The 12754-nt window shown below is 45.2% G+C and overlaps 1 protein-coding gene across 5 annotated transcripts in view; it reads left to right on the forward strand.

Moving 5' to 3' along the window:
- The first annotated feature begins 2387 nt into the window (after positions 1-2387).
- Positions 2388-12754, forward strand: part of HMGXB3 (HMG-box containing 3) — a 53502-nt gene continuing 43135 nt past the window's right edge. For 4 of the 5 annotated variants that reach the window (XM_060143973.1, XM_060143974.1, XM_060143975.1 and 1 more), the window contains exons 1-5: positions 2388-2827; positions 5482-5620; positions 6502-6676; positions 10252-10749; positions 11898-11996. In XM_060143973.1, the coding sequence (XP_059999956.1) occupies positions 5484-5620; positions 6502-6676; positions 10252-10749; positions 11898-11996 (909 nt within the window). In that variant the 5' untranslated portion in view covers positions 2388-2827; positions 5482-5483. Of the gene's footprint in view, positions 2828-5481; positions 5621-6501; positions 6677-10251; positions 10750-11897; positions 11997-12754 lie in introns of those variants that run through there. The other variant, XM_060143978.1, reaches the window with a different exon arrangement.

Here is a 12754-nt window from a genome sequence, read left to right on the forward strand (position 1 = left end):
CCATAGTCCTGCTTGAAATTCCACCACAGTGAGATCTTCATAGCTCTATCGCTGCTTGGCTTGGAAGGATTTTTCATTGCCGGAAGATGTTTCTCATAGCCACACATTCATTTAATAAATATTTACAGGTGCCAAGTGGTAAGGACACAGTGAAGAACAACATAGTCAAGGTCCCTGCCCTTATGAAATAATACAATGTGGTGTAGGGACATAATAAGTGAACAGATAAATTAGTTAATTACAGAGTGTGATATGTGCTATGAAGGAAATAAACGTGACCCAACAGTAGCAGTTTTGGTAACTGCCTGCTTAAACCTTTTATCATGAGAGTCCTCAAAGAACAAGAGAAGCTGCTGTGCTTCAGGCTGTGACTGCACCTTTTTAAGGACTGACTTTTGTCACTACCCCCACACATCTGTCTATCCATTCATGGCATCCTCTGTGTGCTAAGCACTGTGCTTGATGCCAGCCATACAGAGATGAATGCAGCATAGTGCCTACCATTGAGGGGCTTACCAGGGAAGACAAAACTAGAGTATGGAGTGCTATAACAGAGGTTACAGAGTACTGTGGACGAGAAGACAGAAGTGGGATGATCAACTGGGTGGGACACAGATGGGCAGTGTACTTCAAAGAGGAAAAAATATTGATGTTGGGACTTAAAGTATAAACAAATAGGAATTCATGAGATAGAAGGAAACGTGTAAAGGCAATGAAGTACTATAGAAAATAAAAAGACGTGATCAGGAAAAAAAGAAGTCTTTGGAGAAGAGAACAAGGATCTTGGGACAATAAGATGCCTTTGGAGTTTTGTTTTTTGTTTTTGGAATGACATGATCAGATTTGCACTTTAGAAAGAGTCTTTTGGTTGCAAGGTGGAGAACCTAATAGGTAAAGTCCATTTTCCTAAGAGGTGGCCCTAAATCTGAAGGTAAATGCAGGCTAGCCTAGTAGGCCATATATAGTTGGGATATGTTAATTTGAGTGCAACAAGAAGCTCCTGGAGGATTTTAAGCAAGGAGAAAGATGACTGCTGTGTGAAGAATGGAATGGAAGGGTGTCAGAGAAAAAGAAAGAGACTAGTTAGGAGGCTGTTGCCGGAGTCCAGATGTGAGATAATGGTGGCTTGGATAGAGTAATAGTGAAGATGGTAAGAAGTAGTCAGTTTGGGACTATGTTTTTGCGGATCTTGCTGATGGACTGGATGTGAGGTGCAAGAGGAGTCAAAGATAATTCCCAGATTTCTGGCTTGAGCACTGAGCAATTGAGTGGATGGTGATGCCATTTACTGAAATGAGAACCAATTATTGGTCCTTTGTAATCATAATTTGTTACTTTCCATGCTTAATATCGCTTACATGTGGTAGGACTGGGATTCAATCCCAAGGAGGCTCAGCACAAAGCTAGCATTCTGAACACCACAGAGTGCTATATAGCTTGTTCTGGGAACAACCAGTACTGAGAAGAGATGTGGAAAGAATGAATCAAGAGCCAAACCAAAGTCTTGTAGGTCGAGATAAGTTTGAATTTTATTCTAAGTAAACAAGAGGACACTGGAGGGTCTTAAGCAGAGAGTGACCTAATCAGGCTTACAGTGCAGAAAGATCAATTTGCGTGTTGTGGAGAATAGATTGTAGAGGGAAAAGAGAGGAGATGGGAAGAAATTGCCCCAGTCCAGGCAGGAGATGACGGTGACTAGGAGAAGACTGGTGACGGTGGTAGATGGAGAAAAGTAGGCAGATTGGAAATGCACTTGCAAGGTAGTGAGGGTGAGGGGACTTGTACGAATGTGGCACCATCTGTGACATTGGCGGGAAGGGACAATACAATCCTTATCTGATTCCAGAGCCTCTCCACATGGTCATTCAGCTCCGTTTGAATCACTCACTACCATTACTGAGTGTGGGACGGTGGGAGAGACGGATTGAGGGCAGATTACTGGGGTGAGGAGGACGTCTTCATGCGGCACTAAGAAGAACCCTGTCCTGAACAAGCCGGGACAGAGTGAAGAGGACTGGGGGCAGGCCTTGAACTCCGTGCTGGGAGGGTGGTGCTCGGGCTCTGCTGGCCAGACGTGGCTTTGACAAGCGAGGCGGAGCCTCGACCCCTCACGTTCGCCACAGCCCCGCCCTATTTACCTGAACGCCCTACGGCAACGCCCGGGGGCTGAAGGCGCCCACCGTGGGCGGCCGCAGCTTCCTCCTCCTCCCGGAACCTCTAGCCGGAAGTAGTCCGTCCGCCTTAGCGGCCCCCTTCTAAGTCTCTAAGCAGTTTCTAGGGGCCCGCCCCTCAGCCCGGGCTGGACTGTTGCGCCTGCGCAAGGGGTCGCAAGCAGTCACGCGCAGCCGGCCGCTTCCGGCGCGCCGCGAGGGCAGCCGGGACGGGTTTTCCTAGCGATCCGAGATGTGCTGCTGCTGCTGCTGAACCGGTGCCGCGGCGACGCCCGTGTGCCTGCTGTGTTCCTCGGGCTCCCCGGGGCTTGACCCCCGGGGCTCTCGGCAGGCGTCGGTGAAGAGCCTGCAGAGAGAACCTGCGCTCCCACACCCGCCCTCTACAACCCCATATCACGACTCCGAGGAAGGGGAGAGAGAGGGGCTGTCGCGACTCCGTGCCGTGTGTCGCCGGGCGGGGCCGCGGGGCCGGGGCTCCTCTAGCCCCCGGGATGCGCGCGCGAGTCCTCGTCTCCACTTCCTTGTTGCCACTGCCACGACTGGAGCCGCCTCTCTCCGACAGCGGGGAGCGCGAGTGCGCTGGCCAGCCCCCCCGTCGAGCCCCCTGGCCGGGCGCCTCCGGGAATGTGAGCCGCGCGGCTTGCACGCTTCTTCGGGTAAGTCCCACCTTCGAGCGCCGCGCCGCACCGCACCGGCTGGGCGCCCACGAGCTGGGAGCTGCGGCTCTCTGAGCCTTGTTGCCTCTTCTACGAAGTAGGAGTAGTGAGCCTTAGTTTCTACCTCCCGCCGTCGGTACCTTTGGGACATCTAAGGCCCGTAGGCCGACCATGGCCGACTGCTGAGCTGTCAGAAGCCATTTAATGAGGTTCCGAGGAGGATCTGATAGGACGGTGAAAGCGTGTCACAGATTTCAAGTACTGCCTTACTTCTCTTTTACAGATGAGAAAACTGAGGCTTAGAGAGAGTAAGTAGATTGCTCAAGGTCATAGAGCTCTGTGCGCGTCCTGTTAAAATGCGTAACTTAAATTTAGTACCCTGATTTTCTGCCCTCCAGAGCCCTTGGTTTTAACCTTTATATTATCGTGCCTTTTTTTTTTTTTTTTTTGCATTGCTGTACTGAGGCCTAGGATCTGAAAATACTCTTGGACCCAGGCTTAAACCGGGCTACTCAAACAAGCCAAAACTCAGTCTCTTCTTGCCCCTACCCCAATATGATTGTAATGACTTTGTTTTGTTCTGGGTGCTAAAACCCTGTATGTCATTCTTTACAGAAGCTCTCCTGCAGTATTGCTTTTCTCTGCAAGACTCAAGGGCTGAGAAGTCAATTATGAAAGGCAAAAAAAGCACATCCCCACATAGCCTTGATTTGAACCCTAGCATCCCTTACCCAATGAAGGCACTGGCCTATCTCTTACCGAGCCAAGTTGTGGGTTATGTTCTCCAGAGTTGCACTATAACAGAATGCAGTGGGGTTCTTTTGTTGTTGTTTTTGTTTTGTTTTCCAATGGGAAGGGAAATCATTTAGACATGGTACAGAACTAGAAAGAACCTTAGGAATAACGTGTTCTTAGCCTCAGGTATATCTTTGAAATTATAGGTGAAACACCTGTCTGCATTTTCTGGGAGAGGGTTTTTCCTGCTTTACAACATTCTCAAAGGGATTCTTGCCTCTCAAAAAGTTAGGAGCCACTGATTTCAGCCTCTTCAGTCTCACTTGAGGAACAATTGAAATTTAGGGAGGGGAATAGACTTATCTGAGATCGCATGGTTAGAATTTAGACTTGGATCCTGGTCTCTTGACTCAACACACAGTGCTTTTTTTCTCATTATACTTTATCAGATACCTCATCATTTGTGGAGTGAGTTCTAAATGAGATGTGAGTAGGCCTTGTAATACACTTATCAGTTCTGTATTTACTTACACAGCTCCTTCTTCCCAGAATCCTAAATTATCTTCTGACAGATTTCCCAGAGCAACTATATTATTTCTCTCTCATAAAATTCAAGTGGTTTTTGGGAGCCTTTCTCCATCCAAGGATTGAGTCTGTGGGTAAAACTCCAGCTTAGCGTGTGGCCACAAATAAACGAACTCTTCTTGAACCCAAGGATTGAGTCTGTGGGTAGAACTCCAACTTAGAATGTGTCCACAAATAAACTAACTCTTCTTGAACTAGTCATTGAATTTTTTTAATGCCTTCCTTTCCCTAGGAAAAGCTATTAGTAGGTTTTCTGTTTCTTAGGCCAGTGCTAGAGAGTTAATATCAGTCTGTCAGATTACTATTTAGACCTGAGCTGTTCAGTACCGTAGTTGCTAACCATGTGTGGTTATTTAAACCAATTACAATTAAATAAAATGAAATCAATTGAGTTCTTCAATCACACAAGCCATATTTCAGGTGCTCAGTAGCCATAAGTAGCTACAGTATTGGAGCAGCACAGATGAAGAACATTTCTGTCATCACAAAAAGTGTTTTGAACAGTGCTGGTTTAGAGGGTTGTGGGTGGAGATGGGAGCAGTATAGTATAATGGAAGAAGGCTCACAGTTGGATTTTTGAACTAAAAAATCTGCCTTTCAAGTTCCTGGGTGTGGTGGCCTTGGGCAGGTCGTTAAGCATCTCAGGCAGAGATGATTCATCTTTAATAATGAACCCTTTTTGTATAGCACTATTCTCAAATGGAGTTATGTCCTTGAGCCTTATCACTATAAGCGTGGTAAGGTGGGTGAGACATCTCTTGTTAATGTGTGAGAGAACTGAACCTAAAGCAGCTAAAGGACCTGCCCAAAGTCATACAAACTGGCAGAATGTAAAGAAACTTGCTACATATTGGCACTTAACACGTTTGAATGAATGAGTGAATCAGTGAAGCATTTTGCTTAAGGTGATGCCATGAGGGAGTGTCCAGAACTGACTCCTGGCCAAGTATTTACCTGTTACCATATGGAATTCTTATAATGTGGGGCTAATCTTTGAGTTGAAGGATTACTGAGCATCCCATGAGTGAGTAAAAGTGAAAGGGCTCTCTAAGCTAGTGATTCCAGGTTTGCCTAGTCAGAGGACTCACCAGGTGCACGTGTTAAGCACATGGATTGCCACACCCTTTAGTGATTCTGATTCAGAAGGGCTGAGGTGGAACCCTGGAATCTGAATGTTTAGTAGGTTCCCCAGGTGCTTCTTAGGATCCATCTGATGAGTTTGGCAAATGACTGAGTCTTAAGGCCCTGGCAGAGATAAGGATCATTGGATCAGGAGGCCGCTCTCCCCTTTAGGGTAGGTTCTTGAACCTTGTTTATGTTTGACTTTCCTCTAGCCATGGATGCATCATATGATGGTACTGAGGTAACTGTCGTGATGGAGGAAATTGAGGAAGCCTACTGTTACACCTCCCCTGGGCCACCCAAGAAGAAGAAAAAGTATAAAATACATGGAGAAAAGGCCAAGAAACCCAGGTTAGCCAACACATTTTGATAGCTGGCATTTATAAACAGAAGCTGCTTGGAGAGCTGTGTTGAAGAAGACTTCAGCCTGTGTCCAGTTTCACTGAGAGTGCCATGTCATTTGTTGAAGTCTCCTGATGGGCAGTGGGGTTGGGGGGAGACGGTGATTGAGAGTGGGAAGTGGCCGATGGATGCCAGCAGTTGCCATTCCTGTCCAAATCTTGGTCGTGTTTCTAGGCTTTATCAGGAAATATACATACAAATGGTGGAAGCTTGCTACAAGAGAACCACTGTATTTATTATTAATGCCATTGTTATTTAAATATTTAATTAGGACATCAATAAAAATTTGGAATTACAAATAGCGCCAATGATATCTATTAAGAATATCCAAATTGCAGCTCTAAGCTCCCCCTTAACTGTGAACACTCCAGACTTCTTGCTGAGGCTCCCAGCACTGGGTCACTTTGATAGTTCTGCTTGCTTCCCTCCCTCAGCCTTGGCGAGGTGCTGTTGACCAGTGAGATGACCAAAGGCTGTGTAGAAGAGTAGGGTGTGAGTGGTAATTAGTTCTCTAATTAACCTTTTCCTGAAAGTGGAATGACGGGACACCTTTATCTATCTTTGCCCATGTTGGGATTTAAGCCCTGCAGAAAATGTGGTCATGGAAAAGTAGACCAGACAAGCCTTTGCTTCCACGTTTCTGGAGGGAGAAACCTCCCCCTGTTCACCTTTTGGGGGTGTTATTTAAATGTTTCTTTGCTTCAGTCTCTATTTAGAGAAATGCTTTTGAAATGAAAAGCTAGGTTTTGTATTTAGCTCTTCACTACTCAAACATTGTAGTATTTACTGGTTGAGTGAGGGAAAACCTTAAGAAGTCCTTGCTTCCTCAGGTCTGCTTACCTTCTGTACTATTATGACATCTACCTGAAAGTGCAGCAGGAGCTCCCCCACCTCCCTCAATCTGAGATCAATAAGAAGATTAGTGAGAGTTGGAGGCTTCTCAGTGTGGCCGAGAGGAGTTACTACTTGGAGAAAGCCAAACTAGAGAAAGAAGGTTTGGATCCTGTAAGTAATTTTTTTTTTCCTCTTCTTCAGCTAATACCTCCATTGCCTTAGTGGTGAGGCTTTGGGGAGTCCAACCCCCTGTTCTCCGGTTTCCTTCTCTCTTCTTAGGAAAACTTTGAGTTGAGTCATTTTTACCTTTCTTGAGTCTGATATTGTCTGCTTCTTTTTTTTTTTTTTTTTTTTGGCTTCGCTGCGTGGGTTGGGGGATCTCAGTTCCCTGACCAGGTACCAGGTATTGAACCCAGGCCATGGCAGTGTGCCAAGTCATAAACACTGGACTGCCAGGGAACTCCCTGTCTGTTTCCATTTCAGTCATGCCCTGCACTCTCTACTCTTTGCTTGCAGCAGTACATGATCTCCAGTGAGCCTTAGGTTCCTTTTCTGAATTTTAGCAAAACTTGGAGCCACTTGTCCTTGTGGGTAGTTAGTGTTATTTTTCTTTTATAGAGTAGCTTCTACAGGCATTTTACCTACACCACGTTTCATGTTATCTGTTGAGTGTAAGTATAATTAATTTGTGTTGTGCTCACCACTGTCAGTTATAACGTAATCAGCAATTAGGCTTGCAAGTTTAGAGGTAGACACAGCTGCTTTATTTAAGGCAACGTTCTTTTGTTACCACTGGTTACTGGTGGTATTGAACTGTGCTAGAAGGAAAAGTGGAAGGCTAAAGGTGAAATTGATGGGGAGGACATTGAGCCTTTGAGTGCTTGGATTAAAGAATAAGCAAGGAAGCACTTAGGTTTGTGTCTGTCAGCCATTTTGTTATTTCTAGTTCACAGGAATAAAATGGACTGACAACTGTTAACACTGCTGTTTTTTTAATTTATTAATTTAATTAATTTATTTATGGCTGTGTGGGGTCTTCGTTGCTGCGTGCAGGCTTTCTCTAGTTGTGGCGAGTGGGGGCTACTCTTCGTTGCGGTGCGCGGGCTTCTCATTGCAGTGGTTTCTCTTGTTGCAGAGCACGGGCTCTAGTCAAGTGGGCTTCGGTAGTTGTGGCACGCGGGTTCTAGAGCGCAGGCTCAGTAGTTGTGGCTCCCGGGCTTCGTTGCTCTGCGGCATGTGGGATCTTCCCAGACCAGGACTCTAACCCATCCGAATTGGCATGCGGATTCTTAACCACTGTACCACCAGGGAAGCCCTGCTGTTTTTTTTTTTAACTGAAATTCCTGCAGGAAAAATAACCTTGTTATTGCAAGCTGAAACCTTTTAACCTTAACTCCTTTTTTTTTCAATTGAAACAATTGTCTCTAACTTCTTTTTTTATAATGAAGAGCAAAGGTTCTTCAGGAATGCAACAGCTATGTTATAGCAGAATGGGTTGTATTTCCTTTAGTGGAGCCCATCTGCCACTGATTATGCCATTTAGATTATTTTGTCCTTGTTGGCTTGGCATTTACCTTCTTGGAAGAGCTTTGTGTTACGTACAGTCTTGGAGATGCCTCTCTGTACTTCTCCTCTAGATGATTTGTTTGTAAACTGTGAGTCTAGGAAACAATCCCTGTGGAGAGGGGGAGGCGGAGTCAAGGAAAGGCACACATTTTTTTTGGTTTCTCCATTATAAGGTCACAAACTTTTTGCCCATGATATAAGAAAATTTTACCTAATCTTGGAGTGATACGGTTTTTAAAACCAGACACTAATATAGGTCCTTATTAAGGCTTTTTTAAAAAAAATTAAGTAGATCATCTACAATGATTTTTCCTTATCCATATGTAAATTTATATCTATCATCATCTCTACCAATACCCCCAAGATCATTAATAGACTAGCTCTAATATTAACTAGCTGTAACCTTGGAAGAATCACTTAACCTTTGAGTCCTGCTTTCCTCATTTGTAAAATGGGGAAAATAGTATCTATTCACAATGTTTAAAATGGACAATGTAAAACACCTAGCTGAGTTCTGACTTGGTGAGTAAATAACACTCTTTAGTAGATTAAATGTCCAGTGACCATATAATAAGAAAAGGTGGCATTTAATGAGCATCTGGAATGTACCAAGACAGGCTTTATATGCTGTTTGACCTCTCCCTGATTACCTGGTGTACAGGTGGGACCCTCTTGCCTGCATACTTAGGGAGCCTGTCAGAGACCTTGGGGCAGGCTGTCTCCCTGGCAGCCCTTCAGGTCTCCTGCCAAGTGGCTGGGCCCATGGTTCCAGTGTCATTCCTTACAGTCTGTAAGATGACTGCCATTCATGCTGCCCTGGTTTCTTGTGCTTGGATTTGTTGATTAAGTCCAGACCAACCTATGTATTTGCCACCATTTAGTCTTGTTCTCTTGACCTGTCTGCTTCAAAGCGTGACTTGAGAATATCATTTCTTCATTATCTCTCCAGTAAAGGCTCCATAAAGGGTTTGGACAGTCTGCTTTCATGTTTCGTCTCAGTGCTTCTTTTAACTTTCATCTCTGAGTGCTTCCTTTGTACCCTAAGTAGTCTCATTGACTTCTTGCTTTTGATTTATTTAAGGATCCTTTTGTAATTGACTTAGTTCCTTTTAAATGATGCTTCTGAAATTATTTTTTGGTCTGTTTAATTTCAGTTCTCACTTATCTGTTCATTTTGAACTTTTCTGTCTTCCTCATTGGGTAACTTTCAGTTTAAATTGAAAAAAATAAAAGCACCTTTTTCTTGGTGCCAGTTAGCCATGCAGGGCTGTGCTTCTAGTACCTGGTCTCCTTGCTCCTTAGAAGACCTGGCCTGGAGTCCCACCTTTACTACTTACTAATTATGTGTTTTGGGAAAGTTTATCCTCCTTGAGCTTCAGTGCCCTCATTTGTGAAGTGGGAATAATAATAGTACCTAACTTAGTAGTATTGCTTTAAAAGTCAGGAAATTATTTTCTGAACCTTAAGATCCTAGGTCATTGTTAATATTTATATTCTTCTCCCTCCCCATCACCTCCCAATATATTCAGTGCTTATCAGATAACCACTTCCCTATACACATTCTCTCGTGAAGCCTTCTTATTGATTGATAGCTTTGTGATCTGTTCATTCTCTTCTTTGCAAGTCTGGAAGAAGCCAGTGATATCAGAATCCTTGCTTGCTGCCCTGAGATCCAACATGGCCTGTTGGTTTGTATTTGATGCTTCTAAAGGTTTCACTGAGCATTATACATTCTGGTATCTAAATCTTCAGCTACTTTGGAATCCTAAAGTATCAAAGCTGGAAAGGAACTCATAGATAGCCAGATTCAGCTCCCTCATTTTACAGATGGGGCAGCAAGGCCAAAAAAACGGGAAAGGATTTGTTTAAGACTATGCCAGACCTGGGATTTCAGCTCACAGTTTAAGATGCCAAGATCAGTGCCCTTTCTGGAATCTAATCCACGTTCTCTGTCTCCTATGTGATTGAGTAAGTTACATTGGCTAAAGTGTGATTCAGCTGAAGATGACATTGCTATTGGCAGAGGCTGACCCTGTCTAAGTCTTAGGTCAAGAGAATGGAGTCTTTCTGGTTCCTTTGCAGAAAAAAACGAAGAAAAAAAAGGCTTATAAGTATATATCTATGTGGTCTTATTCCATTTATCTCTGCTTGTCTCCCCGACCTGGCTTTTTCATCCTCAGAACTCTAAACTCTCTGCACTGACCGCTGTGGTTCCGGACATCCCAGGTTTCCGCAAGATCCTCCCTCGCTCAGATTATATCATCATCCCCAAGAGCAGCCTGCAGGAGGAGCGGAGCTGTTCTCAGCTAGAGCTGTGTGTGGCCCAGAACCAAATGTCCCCTAGAGGACCATCCCTTGTGTCCAACACTGCCCTGGAGACAGTGCCCAGCCATGCAGGCATGGCAGAACAATGTCTGGCTGTGGAGGCCTTAGCTGAGGATGTGGGAGCCCTTGCCCAGCCAGGTGCTGTACAGGAGATCACCACCTCAGAGATCCTCGGCCCGGATGTGCTCCTAAATGAGGCTTCCCTGGAGGTAGGGGAGAGCCACCAACCTTACCAGACAAGCCTGGTAATTGAAGAGACCTTAGTGAACAGCTCACCAGACCTCCCCACTGGAAGCCTGGCTGTGCCCCACCCCCAGGTTGGGGAGAGCATGTCCGTGGTAACAGTCATGAGGGTAAGTGACTTTGGTTCTGATGATTTTGCTTTACCTGGGATTGTTAAAAAGGCAGCTAGCACCATGCAGGGTGATTCTGAAATAGTGGTAAGTAAGAATACTGGTGTGCACTTCTAGTTGGACTGCAGTTCTCTTGAACCTTTTTGTCCCCAGGCTTGGTCCAAGTCCCCAGGCTTCAGTTTCTTAGGCACTCTCACCAACTCCTCTTGCCCAGTATAGCCAACATTTTCTTCACATGAGATAAGGTACGTTAACAGGAGGGATGGGGATGATATTTGGGCTGTCCATGAGTCAGAGCCAGGATCTGTTTGGCTATTAGTATTAGTTAGAATTTTATGTTCCCTTAAGATTGTTTCAGCAAACACAATGGCACCTTGAACTGTTCAGGAGAATTTTTTTAAATAGTCTTGTTGGGCACAGAGTAAGTAGGAAGAAGGAAGTTCTCTTCAGGGCCAGGTTGATGGGACTAATAGCTGAGAAAGAAGAGGGAGGTATCTCCCCAGTGGCTTTTCTGTCATGCCCAGTTGAGGAGAAAGAACAGTGATTTCCGTGATTCCACAGCCTGGTCCCCTGGAAGTGGAGAGTTGGGGAGCTGCCACCATGCTATTACTCCGGGTGCGATGGCATCCTCAAAGAGGTAGCTGTTCTGCTTAGGCTAAGAGGACCAGCATGCAGCGGCCCCTATGGCCTAGATGGATGCGAGCAGATAGCCCTGCAGAGGATTCTGTGCCAGGCGTAAATCTGTTTTATTACTTGTTGCCGCAGTGCTGTTTATGATGATGAAGCATGCCGCTAGTTAAGGCAGATTAATAGGTCGCTAAGAACATTTGACAGGGTCAGAAGAATTGGGTTCTCTCACTAACTGCTTATGTGATCTAGGAGTTCTGAGTCTCTTCAGAACCTCAGTTTTCTCATCTGTAAAATGAGGATAGCACATTCCTTGTGGTACTGGTTTTCTCTGTCTCTGTTTGTTCTTAATTAAACTTTTATTTTGAGATAATTATAGATTCATTCATTTTTTTGATGTGCCCGTTGGATAAGCAGATTATGTATGGTTATTGGACTTGATTGGTCTTCAGTGTTGTGGATGGTCCTGGGTGTTCTTCACTCCATCTCAATAAAACTTTCTTCTCTCCATGTACCTACAGGATTCCAGTGAGATTAGCTCCTCTGCGCCAGCTGCACAATTCATCATGTTGCCTCTTCCTGCCTACTCGGTTGTGGAGAACCCCACCTCCATCAAACTGGTCAGTGTGTGGGGAGTTCAAGGAGATTAAGGCTCCATAAGAATTCTCTTCCAGGTAGTTTTCTAAAAGTCTTAACAAACTTAGGACATTGGGACTGGCAAAGATCTCAGAGGTTTTTCTGGTTCAGGTATTCTTAACTGGGGGTGAGGGAGTGGGGGAGGGTCTGTGAATGGACCTCCACAGGAACCTCCTCAAGGAGGTCCAGTTCATTGGACCTCCATGAACTCCTCAAGTTACATACAAACTTTTCTCCTTGAGAGAGTATTTTCCTGGGATAGGTTCCATGGCTTTTATCAAAATTTCTGAAGCAGGGCTTCCCTAGTGGCGCAGCGGTTGAGAGTCCGCCTGCCGTTGCAGGGGACACGGGTTCGTGCCCTGGTCTGGGAAGATCCCACATGCCGCGGAGCGGCTGGGCCCGTGAGCCATGGCCACTGAGCCTGCGCGTGCAGAGCCTGTGCTCCGCAACGGAAGAGGCCACAGTGGTGAGAGGCCCGGGTACCGCAAAAAAAATATATAAATAAAATAAAATTTCTGAAGCATACGTGTTTTAGAAAAATTGAGGGATCACTGATCTAATTCAATCCTGTTGTTGTGCAGGTTAGGAAAAAGGTCCAGAGAAGAGAAAGGACTTTTTCTCTCTCTGATTCAAGGCCACTGGGCTGCAAAACAAGGCAGAACGAGGACCCTGGGTCTTTTGATTCTCAAATGTTTTTTCCATCACACACTGCAGCATGTGGGCTGAGATTTACTCCTAAATA

The sequence above is a fragment of the Lagenorhynchus albirostris genome, chromosome 3 (assembly GCF_949774975.1).
Source record: "Lagenorhynchus albirostris chromosome 3, mLagAlb1.1, whole genome shotgun sequence".
Lineage (NCBI taxonomy): Eukaryota > Metazoa > Chordata > Mammalia > Artiodactyla > Delphinidae > Lagenorhynchus > Lagenorhynchus albirostris.